The 15,144-nt window shown below is 45.6% G+C and overlaps 1 protein-coding gene across 3 annotated transcripts in view; it reads right to left on the minus strand.

Moving 5' to 3' along the window:
• The window catches only part of abca3b (ATP-binding cassette, sub-family A (ABC1), member 3b), a 131,798-nt gene that overhangs the window by 101,570 nt on the left and 15,084 nt on the right, over nt 1-15,144 (minus strand). For all 3 annotated transcript variants that reach the window (XM_063059501.1, XM_063059500.1, XM_063059502.1), the window contains exons 3-6: nt 11,874-12,132; nt 9,558-9,688; nt 3,740-3,905; nt 657-916 (exon numbers count right to left, since the gene is read on the minus strand). In XM_063059501.1, coding sequence (XP_062915571.1) covers nt 657-916; nt 3,740-3,905; nt 9,558-9,688; nt 11,874-12,132 — 816 coding nt within the window. The remainder of the gene's footprint in view (nt 1-656; nt 917-3,739; nt 3,906-9,557; nt 9,689-11,873; nt 12,133-15,144) is intronic.

The following is a 15,144-nucleotide window of genomic DNA, read 5'->3' on the forward strand; positions in this document are numbered from 1 at the left end:
CCTGCTGGATCGGATCAGATCCACGTCCTGCTGGATCGGATCCCACCCCGTTTACTACTGTCCACGTCCTGCTGGATCGGATCAGATCCACGTCCTGCTGGATCGGATCCCACCCTGTTTACTACTGCCCACGTCCTGCTGGATCGGATCGGATCGGATCCCACCCCGTTTACTACTGCCCACGTCCTGCTGGATCGGATCAGATCCCACCCCCTTTACTATTGTCCATGTCCTGCTGGATCGGATCGGATCAGATCCCACCCCGTTCACTACTGTCCACATTCTGCTGGATCGGATCGGATCGGATACCACCCCGTTCACTACTGTCCACATTCTGCTGGATCGGATCAGATCCCACCCCCTTTACTATTGTCCATGTCCTGCTGGATCGGATCGGATCAGATTCCACCCCGTTCACTACTGTCCACGTCCTGCTGGATCGGATCAGATCCCACCCCCTTTACTATTGTCCATGTCCTGCTGGATCGGATCGGATCAGATTCCACCCCGTTCACTACTGTCCACGTCCTGCTGGATTGGATCGGATCCCACCCCCTTTACTATTGTCCACGTCCTGCTGGATCGGATCGGATCAGATCCCACCCCACCCTGTTCACTACTGTCCACGTCCTGGTCGAGATCACTGTGCACTTCACCTTCTGCCTGGTCTCCTTCTCCAGCACAATGGCTTTGGTGATGTTGAGTGCCGTGTAGGTGAAGCTCAACATGACAACGAGCGAGAGCTGGGTCTGGATCGCCAGAATGAAGAGGTCATCGATGTAGGGCGGGTAAGGGAAGCGCAGCATCTGCACTGACGTCAAGCTCAGGAGCTCAGCCCCAACACGGCCAGTGTGGTACCTGATGATGGCTTTGTCTGTCGCATGCTGGGTGGCCAGGAAACCCTCGCGATAGTAGCCTTTGGGAAAGCACAGAGCAGGTCACAACACACCTGGAACACAGTAGCTTTCAGACCAATGAGCATTTTACCAGAAGACAGCCAGGATTTATTACATCTGTCCTTTGTGGGGATACACAGTGCTCTGAGGATAACTATTCTCCAGCTACTGAAACCTCCCAATATTGAAAGGTCTGGGCAGAGTGGATGCAAAGAGGTTGTTTATTGCAGTAGGGGAGAGCAGGACTAGAGGGCACAGCTTCAGAATAGAACAACATCCCTTTAGAACAAAAATGAGGAATTCCTTTAGCCAGAGGATAGTGAATCTAAATCTGAAGGTCAAAGCCCATGCTGGAGGAGGTAATGTAGACAGAAGATTGGCTGGTGAAAAGAAACAGAGGGTTTCCTGTGGCTGGCAACATGTAACAATGGTGAGCCACTAGAATTGACGCTTTGTCCTCAGCTTCTATAAATGACTCAGGTGAAGTCAGAGGTAATGACATTAAATTTAGTAATGACACAGAGACGGGGAACAAGTTGTGAAGAGGACAAAAGAATACAAAGGGATAGTGACAGGCAAAGTAAATGGACAAATGGAATACAATATAGGAATGCAGTGGTGCTAGAAAGTTTGTGAACCCTATACAATTTTCTAAACTTCTGCATAAATACGACCTAAAATGTGATCAGGTCTTTACATAAGTCCTGAAAATAGATAAAGAGTACACAATTAAATAAACACAAAAGGCAGCATACTTATTCATTTACTTATTGAGAAAAATGATCGAATATTACATGCATTTGTTGGAAAAGGTATGTGAACCTCTGGGGGATGCCTTCTACAAAAGCTATTTGGAGTCAGATGTTCCAATCAATGAGATGAGAATGGAGGTGTGGGTTGTAGAGGTGACCTCCCCTATAAAAAAGACAAAGTCAGGTTACTGACAGAACTGGCTGTTCTCAAGAAAGATCTCTTTATATGTAATATGCCTCGATCTAAACAACTTTCAGAGGACCTTAGAAGAAGAATTGTAAAGATGCATGAAGCTGGAAAAGGCTACAAAAGCATTTCTAAAGACTTGAGTGTTCATCAGTCCACAGTAAGAGAAATTATCTACAAATGGAGGAAACTCAGTACTGTTGCTACTCTCCCTCACACCAAGAGCACAACATGCAATGCTGAAGGAGCTGAAAAAGAACCCAAGGGTAACAGCAAAAGACCTGCAGAAATCTCTAGAACTTGCTGAAGTCTCTGTTCATGTGTCCACTTTCAGACAAACACTATAAGGACACCACGGAGGAAACCACTGCTCTCCAATAAAAACACTGCTGTGCATCTCAAGTTTGCAAAAGATCACCTGGATGTTCTACAATGCTTCTGGGACAATGTTCTGTGGACAGTTGAGACGAAAGTTGAACTTTTTGGCAGAAATGCACATTGCTATGTTTGGAGGAAAAAGGACACTGCACACCAGCACCGAAACCTCATCCCAACTGTGAAGCATGGTGGAAGGAGCATTGTGAAATGGTTTGGGGCCATTTTGCTGCCTCAGGGCCTGGACAGCTTGCAATGAATTCAAAATTGTATCAAGACATTTTACAGGTGAATGACATGGTAGCAGTCCATCACCTGAAGCTTAATAGCAGTTGGATGATGCAACAAGACGATCATTCAAAAGACAAGAGTAAATCAACAACAGAATGTCTTCAAAAGAACATGCGTGTTTTGGAATGGCCGGGTCAAAGTCCTGATATTAATCCTATAGAAATATTGTGGAAGGGCCTGAAGCAAGCAGTTCATGCAAGAAAGCCCACTAACATCCCAGAGTTGAAGCGGTTTTGTAAGGAGAAATAGCCTAAAATTCTTCCAAGCCGATGTGCAGGTCTGATCAACAGTTATCAGAAACGTTTAGTTGAAGTTATTGTAGTAAAAGGGGGTCACACCAGTTACTGAAAGCAAAGGTTCACATACTTTTTCCAACAAATACATGTCATATTGGATCATTTTTCTCAATAAATAAATGAACACGTATAATGCTTTTAGTGTTATTTATTTAATTGGGATCGCTTTATCTAGTTTTAGGACATGTGAAGATCTGATCACATTTTAGGTCACATTTATGGAGAAATAGAGAAAATTCTACAGGGTTCACAAACTTTCTAGCATCGTTGAACATGAAATTGTTCTGAGATCAACCTAACCCTTCCCTCCCGCTCATACCTCCAATGTCCTATCATTCTCGTTAATATCTCAAACATCCCTAATGTATCTGCCTCTACCACCAACCCTGGCAAAGCATTCCACGCACCCACCCCTCTGTGTATAGAACTTACCTCTGACATCCCCTCTATACTTTGCTCCAATCACCTTAAAATTATGCCCTCTCATATTAGCCATTTCCACCCTGTGACAAAGTCTCTGGCTATCCATTCTATCTGTGCCTCTCATCATCTTGTACACCTCTGTCAAGTCACCTCTCATCCTCCTTCGCTGCAAAGAGAAAAGCCCTCACTCGCTCAACCTTTCTTCATATGTTATGCTCTCCAGTCCAGGCAGCATCCTGGTAAATCTCCTCTGCACCCTCTCTAAAGCTTCCACATCCTTCCTATAATCAGGCAACTAGAACTGAATGCAATATTCCAAGTGTGGTCTAACCACCATTATCTTGTGGCTCTTGAAGTTAGTAGCCCAGAACTCAATTCCCCACTCCCTAGTGGCCAGAGTTAATGTTCAGTCTCCTGCCATGGAGTGTTAAGGATGTGACTACAGATGGCACAAGGAGTAGGCAGTGTCTCATTCCCCGCACAACTTTACGCGTGAGAAACTCATGACTATTTGCTCACCTGGAGTGCCTCCATCCTTGAAGTACCTCTCCCGAGGCCCTGGCAACTGGAACAGCGGGAAGAGGTACTCTGTGTGCCAGTTTTGATCCTCGCTAGGACTGAAAGAGGTGTGTTCCTCAAGAGGTGCATTCCAAGGACTGTATTTAAATCTGAGGTGGTACTTCACCTAAAAAGACAAAACCAGCATTTCCAAGTTCCATTTGCAACATGCAGATTCTGAGGGAGGGAGTGGAGAGGACAGGACATCAGCCACTGATGTGTTCCTGCTGGTCTTGCCTTTTTTCACTATGCACTACACCACCTATGTTAGTGTTACCTGCAAACTGTCTAACTATCTCTTATACATTCTAAGCACAAGAGAATCTGCAGATGCTGGAAATCCAGAACGACACGCACAAAATGCTGGAGCAACTCAACGGGTCAGGAGACATCTATGGAGAGGAATAAACAGTCAACATTTCAAGCTGAAACTATTCATCAGGACATTCTCGTCCAAATCATTGATATAGGTGACAAAGAACCAATGACCTAGTGCTGCTAGGCACATCACTAGTCACAGGCTTCCATCTGAGAAACAACCTTCCACAGTCATCCTTTGCTTCCTACCATCATAGAGCCATAGAACACCACAGCACAGAAAGAGGCCCAGTGGCCCATCTAGTCTGTGCCAAACCCACACACAGTCATAAGACCATAAGACATAGTAGTAGAATGAGCCATTCAGCCCATCGAGTCTGCTCCACCATTGCATCACGGCTGATCCCGGATCCCACTCAACCCCACACCCTGCCTTCTTGCCATATCCTTTGATGCCCTGACCAATCAGGAAACAATCAATTTCCGCCTTAAATATACACACAGACATAGCTTCCACTGCAGTCTGTGGCAGAGCATTCCACTGATTTACTGCTCTCTGGCAAAAAAAAATCCTCCTTACCTCTGTTCTAAAGGGTTGCCACTCAATTTTGAGGCTGTGCCCTCTAGTTCTAGAAACACCCACCACAGGAAACATCCTCTCCACATGTCCTTTCTCGTTCTTTCCACATTTGGTAAGTTTCAATGAGATCCTCCCGCATTCTTCAAAATTCCAGCGAGTACAGGCCCAAAGCTGCCAAATGCTCCTCAAATGTTAACCCCTTCATTCTTGGAATCATCCTTGTGAACCTTCTCTGGACTCTGTCCCATGACAACACATCCTTTCTGAGATATTGGGCCCAAAATCGTTGACAATACTCCAAGTGCAGCCTGATTAGTGTCTTATAAAGACTCAGCATTTATCTCTTTGCTTTTATATTCTATTCCCCTTGAAATACATGGCAACATTGCATTTGCCTTCTTTACCACAGACTCAACCTGTGAATTAACTTTCTGGGAGCCTTACACGAGGACTCCTAAGTTCCTCTGCACCTAGGATGCTTGAACCTTCTCCCCATTTAGATAATAGTCTGCACCATTGTTCCCTTTAGCAAAATGCATTATCATACATTTCCCAACACTGTATTCCATCTGCTACTTTTTTACCCATTCTTCCAATTTGCCTGTCCTGTTGCAATCGCATTGTGTCCTCAGCACTACCTACCCCTCCACCTTTCTCTGTATCATCTGCAAACTCTGCCACAAAGTCATCAATTCCATTAACTAAATCATTGACAAACAATGTGAAAAGCAGCAGACCCAAGTACTGACCCCTGAGCAACATCACTAGTCACTGGCAGCCAACCAAGAAAAGGCCCCTTTTATTCCCACTTGCTGCCTCCTGGCTGCCAGCCATTCTGCTATCCATGCCAGTATCTCTCCTGTAACACCATAGGATTTTATCTTGTTAAGCAACCTCACGTGTGGCACCTTATCAAATGCCTTCTGGAAATCCAAATAAATGACATCCACTGCCTCTTCTTTGTCCACCCGGCTTGCTACTTCCTCAAAAAACTCTAACAGATTTGTCAGGGAGAGAAACCATGCAGACTGAGTCATTTTGTCATTATTCTTGAGGTACCTTGAAACTTCATCTTTAATAATAGACTCCAACACTTTCCCAACCACTGAGGTGAGGCTAATTGACCTATAATTTCCTTTCATTTGCCTTCCTCCCTTCTTAAAGCGTGGAGCGACACTTGCAATCTTCCAGTCCTCCGAGACCATAACAAGAATCAAGTGATTCTTGTAAGAACAGGACCAATGCGTCTGTTATCTCTTCAGCAACCTCTCTCAGGACTCCGGGATTTAGTACATCTGGCCCAGGTGACTTAAGATCTTTGAGTTTTGCCTGGCAATTTTGCCTTTGTAATAGCAATGGCACTCACTCCTGCTCCCTGACACTCACACACCTCGGGCACACTGCTAGTGTCTTCCACAGTTAAGACTGATGCAAAGTACCCATTAAGTTCATCTGTCATTTCTTTGTCCTCCATTGCTACCTCACCAGCATCATTTTCCAGTGGTCCAATATCAACTCTCACCTCCCTTTTACTCATCATATAAACTTTTGGTATCCTGCTCTATATTATTGGCTGGCCTGCCCTCATATTTCATCTTTTAGCTATTTTTAGAAGCCTTCTAATGGATTTTAAAGCTTCCCAATCATCCAACTTCCCACTTACTTTTGCTACATTATATGCCTTTTCCTTGGCTTTTGGTGTCCTTAACTTCCTTTGACGGCCGCAGTAGCCTGCCCCTGCCATTTGAGAACTTCTTCCTCTGTGGGACATGTCTATTCTGCGCCTTGTAAGCTGTTCCTAGAAACTTCAGCCATCTCTGATCTGCTGTCATCCACACTAGTATCCTCCCCCAATCCAGCTGGGTAAGCTCCTCTCTCATTCCTCTATAATTCCCTTTATTCCATTGTGATACTGATACATGTGACTTGTGCCTCTCCCTCTCAAATTGCTATACAAATTCAATTATATTATGATCACTGCCTCCTAAGGATTCCTTTATGTTAAGCTCCCCAAATAAGATCTGAGTTATTACACAACATTCAATCTAAGATAGCCTTTCTCCTAGTAGACTCAAGCACAGGTTGCTCTAAAAATCCATCTCGTTGGCATTCAACAAATTCCCTCTCTTGTGATCCGACACCAACCTGATTTTCCTAATCCCCTTGTGTATTGAAGTCCCCCATTACAATTGATCATTACCCTTATTACATGCCTTTTCCAGCTCCCTTTGCAATCTCAAACCCACATCCTGGCTACTATTTGGAGGCCCAGAATGTTTTTTTTCACCTTTGCAATTTCTTAACTCTACCCACAAAGATTCAACATTCTCTGACCCTCTGTCACCTCTTTCTAAAGATGTAATTCCATCTCTTGCCAACAGAGCCACACCACTGCCTATGCCTTCCTGTCTGTCCTTTCGAAACAAAGTATATCCTCTGATGTTTAAACACTACAGCACAGAAACAAGGCCCTATGCCCCATATAGACTGTGCCCAACCCTCTGTGTCATAGCACACTACAGCACAGAAACAAGGCACTGTGCTGACCCCTCCGTATCATAGCACACTACAGCACAGAAACCATCTAGTTCATGCCGAACCGACGAGATGATTGTGTCCTCATTTAGTCCGTTCTCTTGGATTCCACATGATCCCACCATCCAGAGTTGGTGCCATCTACATGTGCAACCTTACCCAAGGCCTTACTGAAGTCCATGTAGAGTATGCTTACTGCCCTGTTTTATCAACCTTACTGGTTACTTCTTCAAAAACCATACTCAAATTTATGAGACATGATCTCCCATGCACAAAGCGGTGTTGACCTTATCTCACTCTTCCCAGTGTTCTGGATATATACCTAATCGTGCATACATTTTAAGACATCTAGCACCTCCTTTGCTGTAGTGCAGACTACTCCCAGGACATTCCCATTGGATATCTTAAGTTCCAAAGTCTCCACGATAAAAGCAGAGGATAAATTTCATTGAGAACCTCACCCATCCCCTGTGGCTCCATCCACTTTGGTCTTTGAGGAGTTGTATTCTCTCATACTTGTTACTACTTTTCCCTTAAAAAACACAATATTTCTTTGGATTCTCCTTGATCTTTACTGCCTGAGCTATCTCATTCTCTCTTTTTCTCCTCCTGATTTCCTTCTCAAGTACTGTCTTGCATCCTCTATAAGTGGTGCATCTTCTTCTTCATATGCCTGGTGCGTTACACACTTGGGCGATCATGGCTCTCCGCATTGAACGATCCCTCGCAGCGTCAATATCTCACACACTTAGATCTGTTAGTTCTTTCACAGTGTCCATATATTTTCTTCTTTGCCTTCCTCTTCCGTGTTTCCCAGGCATACGGCCTTGTAATGTAAGGCATTCTATTTCTCCCTTTCTGATGACATGGCCCAGGAATTTAAGTTTCCTCTCATTTAATGTTCTCATTGAAGATCTTTTTGTTTGGGCACGTTGGAGTACTGTCTCATTAGTTACCATATTTCTATATGATATTTTCAGCATTCTTCTAAGAAACTACATTTCTGTTGCTTCTCAGTTTCTTTGGAGTTCTGGTGTTATAGTCCACGTTTCGGAAGCATACAGCAAGATTGACCAGATGCAACATTTTAGTAGCCTAAGCCTTCTTGTCATAGAAATGTGTCTGTTGGTAAAAATGGGTTTCATTTTTTGGAAGTTGGTTTTGGCAATGGCAATTCTTCTTTTTATTTCTACTTTACTTCTAGCATCTTGTGATATAAAGCTACCAAGGTAATTAAAGCTGTTTTTTTTGTTTATATCTGTTGGTTACCGATGTACAATTAGCAGTTGGGAGAATCCTGCTGTTTTGATATTACCGTACATTTGGGTTTTTTTTTAAAACAGTTGATGGTTAGACCAAAATCAGTACTACTTTGTCGAGGAGGATTTGTAGGTCTTCTGTAGAACTTGCTATCAGGTGGGTACAGGGTAAAATTCCAACATTTAGGAGGAGCTTGTTTCGGTAAATGAATGGGAGGGCTATGGAGGGCTATGGGACTAAATGGGCTGATGGGCCTGTATCTGTGCTGTAGTGTTCTATAGCTGCGAATTACAGCAACCTTCCCCTGTATATTTGTTCCTTGAACTCCTGTTGGCTATTCAGGGGTTTATTATACAATTCCAATGAGAGAGATAGCAGCCTCTCCCTCAGGCTCAAGGCTCATAGCTCTTGAATTTGCATCACTAACTGCAAGAACTAGAGGGGTTAAATTGCTTCCTGGTAGATTAAAAGATCACTGAATACCTAGAAACTAAAGAAAACTTACTAAAGCTTAGTGTAAGTGGCAGCAACTGAGCCGAACACTTCACAACTAATTAAACAAGTTCAAGTTGGTTTAATTATCATTTAACCACACACATGAATACAGCCAAATGAAAGTGTTCTTCTGGGGCAATGAAGCAGAGCACAGTAACAGTCAATCACACATAACACACAGCACATACAGTACTTATAATTACTACAGCAGAAAAAAACAGTCACACAAAAAAAAAGCCCGTTGCTTGTGCGTCATGGTCTGTATGTTGATGGTGCATGGGATGGTTGTTGTGAAGCCACGTTCCTGCAAGAACAAACCCAGAGCAGTCCCTTACCAAGCGCTAGTGCAGCCAGAGACGAACGTCTCCAGCTGAGCAAACACCGCAGAGCCTCTCAGACACTGGGTCCAGCCCACAACCCAGCCTGGATGTCCACTGCACCACATTGCCTCTACAGTCTCCTCCCCGGGCGACCCCACAGCACGAGGGTTTGGTCCGCGCGACAACCGAGCCAGTAAAAAGGGAGGCGGGAAATGCGCGTCTCCTTTTGGCATTTCTCTTCTCTAGCTCTACGGACCAGGTCAGGACTCACCTGTAGTGGTAAACGCTCCTCAGGATGCTTGAAGTCATGGTCGAACACCAAAGCTGTCAACACACTCTGTGCCAACTTACTTCCAGATTTTATAAATTCTTCAAACTGAGCTTCTGTGTGGAAACCCAGAACTGCAAAGGAAAGTAAACTCTCTGTAAGGCCTGAAGGACGCAGGACGCAGGACACAGGAACAGAATTAGGCTGGTCCACCCACTGAGCCTGCTTCACCATTTCATCACCGCCTTGCGAAATAAAATGCATCTCAGGGTGACATACATACTTCAATAACAAATGTACTTTGATGTTTGAACTCTCAACCCCATTCTGCTTTCTCCCCGTAACTAAACAAAAACCTGTCAACCTCCACTTTAAATACACTCCATGACCTAACCTCCACGGCCATCTGTGCAATGAATTCCACACATTCAACCCCCTCTGGCTAAAGAAATTCCTCCTCATCTCTGTTCTAAACAGATGTCCCTCTATTCTGAAGCTGTGCTCTCTGATTTATACTCTCCCACTATTGGAAACATACTGCCACTCTATCTAGGCCTTTCAATATTCGACAGGTTTCAATGAGATCCCTCCCTATTCTTCTAATCTCCAGTGAGTACAGGCCTAGAGGCATTAAATGCTCCCCATACATTAACCCTTTCATTCCTGGGATCATTATTGTGAACCTCCTCTGGACCCACTCCAATGTCAGCACATCCTGTCCTACACCAGGGACCCAGAACTGCTCACAATACTCCAAGTGCGATCTGACCAATGCCTGATAAAGCCTCAGCATTATCTCCTTGCTTTTACATTCTGTTCCCCTTGAAATAAATGTCAACATTGCATTTGCCTTCTTTACCAGACTCGACCTGTAAATTAACTTTCTGGGAGTCTTGAACAAGGTCTCTTAAGTCCCTTTGCACCTCTGATGTTTGAACCTTCTCCCTATTTAGATAATAGTCTGCACTATTGTTCCTTTTACTAAAATGCATTATTATTTCCCAACACTGTATTCCATCTGACACGTTTTTGCCCATTCTTCTAATTTGTCTACAGCAGTAGGCAGATACCAATCAGGATGTCCCAGTGCCCAACCATTTGAATCTCTTCTTCCCATTCCCACATTGACATGGCTGCCCATGGCATCCACCTATGCTCCTCTCCTTTCTCCCATCTTTTTTATCCTAGATATTTACCAGTTTCTTTCCAGTCCTGAAGAAGGGTCTCAACCCAAAATATTGACTGTCCATTCCTGTCCCACCCCCACACACAGATGAAACGTGACCCACAGAGTTCCACCAGTGATTTCTGGAGTTGCTCAAAATTTTCTATAGACCATGCATTATCATAGAGAAATCTAATATAGAATAATACACACAAATCACTGGAGAAACTCAGATGTCAAGCAGCATCTATGGAGAGGAATAAACAGTTCAGGACTGAAAAGGAAAGACGCCAGAACAAGAAGGCATGGGGAGGAGGAGTACAAGCTGGTCGGTGAATAGGAAGATGGGAGGGCAGCAGAGGGGGATGAAGTGAGAAGCTGGAGGTGATAGTTGAAGATGGAGGAATCTGGTAGGAGAGTAGAGTGGATCATGGGGGAAAGGAAAGGAAATGAGAAGGAGAACCGGGGGGAAAATGGGCTGTTGTTGTTTGGCTGAGGGGATAAACCAGAAAGGAGAATGAAAAAAGTCTGGTGGGGTGGTGGTGGGAGAAATTACCACAAGTTGGAGAACAATGTTCATTCCATCGGTTTGGAAACTAACCCGACTGAATAACGTTGGATGAAAATAACGACGAGAGGTTGTGGGTTAAGGGTGAAAGGTGAAGTGTTTAAGAGGAACATGAGGGGGATCTTTTTCACTCAGAGGGTGGTGGAAGTGTGGAATGAGCAAGTGGTGGGTGCGATTTCGATTTCAACTTGAGAGAAGTTTGGATAGGTACAAGGAGGGCTATGGTCCAGGCGCAGGTCGATGGGACCAGGCAGATTAATGTTTTAGCAAGGACTAGATGGGTTGAAGATGTTCTCTGACTCTAAGGTGTTGTCCCTCAGTTCCTTTAGACATGCCCGTTCCTCCCTGGACTGCTTTAGTAGATACTGCACCCTGCTGATATCATTACAGATATTGCAGACTGCTTGATACTGCCCATCAGACATTGTTTTACAGCTAAATGTGAACTGGTCAAATGGAAATCGTAGACTGCTGCAGCATGTGTTACTATTGCTACGACTTGGCTGTGACCCTCACTCCCCCTCACTTCCAACACTTGATAAAACTAAGCTATGACGTTGACAGACAGAAGGGACAGTACACTCACCTCCAACCACCCTGTGCAGACTATCTTTCACTGCCATGGCGATCGTCTCTACTGCCGTCACATTGGAAGGAATGTAAACCACATACCACTGAGCAAAAGGATGTTGTGGGAAGAACGGGATGTCGTTAATGTTGAAGGAGGGATATACTGTTGCATTGGGATACTGGACGGACACAACGCGTTGTCTTAGAACAATAAGAATTGCAGTGAATAAAAGTGGCAGGCTTATTTCAATAATGGTGACCAACACTTGCCGTTTCTGTATTGAAAGAAAAGAAACATCATTAAAAGCAATCATCACTGAAGCACAGAAAATGCAATTCACCAGTTTCAGCAGAGACCACCAGCTAGAACCAGCACAGACCAGCACAGACCAGCCAGAACCAGCACTGACCAGCACAGACCAGCACTGACCAGCACTGACCAGCCAGAACCAGCACTGACCAGCACAGACCAGCACTGACCAGCCAGAACCAGCACTGACCAGCCAGAACCAGCACTGACCAGCACAGACCAGCACAGACCAGCCAGAACCAGCACTGACCAGCCAGAACCAGCACAGACCAGCACAGACCAGCACTGACCAGCCAGAACCAGCACTGACCAGCACTGACCAGCACAGACCAGCACTGACCAGCCAGAACCAGCACTGACCAGCACAGACCAGCACAGACCAGCCAGAACCAGCACTGACCAGCACAGACCAGCACTGACCAGCACTGACCAGCCAGAACCAGCACTGACCAGCACAGACCAGCCAGAACCAGCACTGACCAGCACTGACCAGCCAGAACCAGCACTGACCAGCCAGAACCAGCACTGACCAGCACTGACCAGCCAGAACCAGCACTGACCAGCCAGAACCAGCACTGACCAGCACTGACCAGCCAGAACCAGCACTGACCAGCACTGATGTCAAACTGTCCCAACGTGGCCAGGTCACTGGTGACCGCCTACAGCTTTAGAGTTATTTATCACATTTTCACGTTAGATCGTTCTCTTTTTCATGTGTCATAAATGCAGTTTATTAGTTATTCATTTATTTGTGGTAATATTACTTTATGTGTTACGTGTGTGAGTTATACGTAGTGTGTTGTGCACCTTGGTCCAGAGGAATGATGTTTCGTTTGGCGGTATACATGTGTATTGTTGAATGACAATAAGCTTGAATATTGAAACACACGGTGAATGTGTCGTTTCCATTAACAACTCTCACAATCACGCTCCAACTAGGACTCCAGCTCCTGCCCATAATTCTTCATTTACTGCTCCCAAAACCTAACTCACTCTCATTGCTGTCTCTAAACTTGACCCCCCCAACTCCATGTCATCTGTGTCACTAATCCCTAATCTGACCCCAACTCCCCTCATCTGTCACTAAACCCTAACCCGACCCCCAACTCCCCTCATCTCCGTCACTAAACTCTAATCTGACCCCCAAGTCCCCTCATCTGTCACTGAACCCTAACCCGACCCCAAACTCCCCTCAATTCTGTCACTAAACCCTTAACCCGACCCCCAACTCCCCTCATCTGTCATTAATCCCTAATCTGACCCAATTTCCCTCATCTGTCACTGAACCCTAACCCGACCCCAAACTTCCCTCATCTCTGTCACTAAACCCTTAACCCAACCCCTAACTCCCCTCATCTGTCACTGAACCCTAACCTGACCCCAAACTCCCCTCATCTCTGTCACTAAACCCTTAACCCAACCCCCAACTCCCCTCATCTGTCACTGAACCCTAACCTGACCCCAAACTCCCCTCATCTCTGTCACTAAACCCTTAACCCGACCCCCAACTCCCCTCATCTGTCATTAATCCCTAATCTGACCCAATTTCCCTCATCTGTCACTGAACCCTAACCCGACCCCAAACTTCCCTCATCTCTGTCACTAATCCCTAATCTGACCCAATTTCCCTCATCTGTCACTGAACCCTAACCCGACCCCAAACTCCCCTCAATTCTGTCACTAAACCCTTAACCCAACCCCCAACTCCCCTCATCTGTCATTAATCCCTAATCTGACCCAATTTCCCTCATCTGTCACTGAACCCTAACCCGACCCCAAACTCCCCTCATCTCTGTCACTAAACCCTTAACCCAACCCCCAACTCCCCTCATCTGTCACTGAACCCTAACCCGACCCCAAACTCCCCTCAATTCTGTCACTAAACCCTTAACCCGACCCCCAACTCCCCTCATCTGTCATTAATCCCTAATCTGACCCAATTTCCCTCATCTGTCACTGAACCCTAACCCGACCCCAAACTTCCCTCATCTCTGTCACTAAACCCTTAACCCAACCCCTAACTCCCCTCATCTGTCACTGAACCCTAACCTGACCCCAAACTCCCCTCATCTCTGTCACTAAACCCTTAACCCAACCCCCAACTCCCCTCATCTGTCACTGAACCCTAACCTGACCCCAAACTCCCCTCATCTCTGTCACTAAACCCTTAACCCGACCCCCAACTCCCCTCATCTGTCATTAATCCCTAATCTGACCCAATTTCCCTCATCTGTCACTGAACCCTAACCCGACCCCAAACTTCCCTCATCTCTGTCACTAATCCCTAATCTGACCCAATTTCCCTCATCTGTCACTGAACCCTAACCCGACCCCAAACTCCCCTCAATTCTGTCACTAAACCCTTAACCCAACCCCCAACTCCCCTCATCTGTCATTAATCCCTAATCTGACCCAATTTCCCTCATCTGTCACTGAACCCTAACCCGACCCCAAACTCCCCTCATCTCTGTCACTAAACCCTTAACCCAACCCCCAACTCCCCTCATCTGTCACTGAACCCTAACCCGACCCCAAACTCCCCTCAATTCTGTCACTAAACCCTTAACCCGACCCCCAACTCCCCTCATCTGTCATTAATCCCTAATCTGACCCAATTTCCCTCATCTGTCACTGAACCCTAACCCAACCCCAAACTTCCCTCATCTCTGTCACTAAACCCTTAACCCAACCCCCAACTCCCCTCATCTGTCACTGAACCCTAACCCAACCCCAAACTTCCCTCATCTCTGTCACTAAACCCTTAACCCAACCCCTAACTCCCCTCATCTGTCACTAAAACCCAACTCCCCTCATCTGTCACTAATCCCTAATCTGACCCCCATCTCCCCTCGTCTGTCACTAATCCCTAATCTGACCCCCATCTCCCCTCGTCTGTCACTAATCCCTAATCTGACCCCCATCTCCCCTCATCTGTCACTAAAACCTAACTCCCCTCATCTGTCACTAATCCCTAATC

The sequence above is a fragment of the Mobula hypostoma genome, chromosome 9 (genome assembly GCF_963921235.1).
Source record: "Mobula hypostoma chromosome 9, sMobHyp1.1, whole genome shotgun sequence".
Taxonomy (NCBI): Eukaryota; Metazoa; Chordata; class Chondrichthyes; order Myliobatiformes; family Myliobatidae; genus Mobula; species Mobula hypostoma.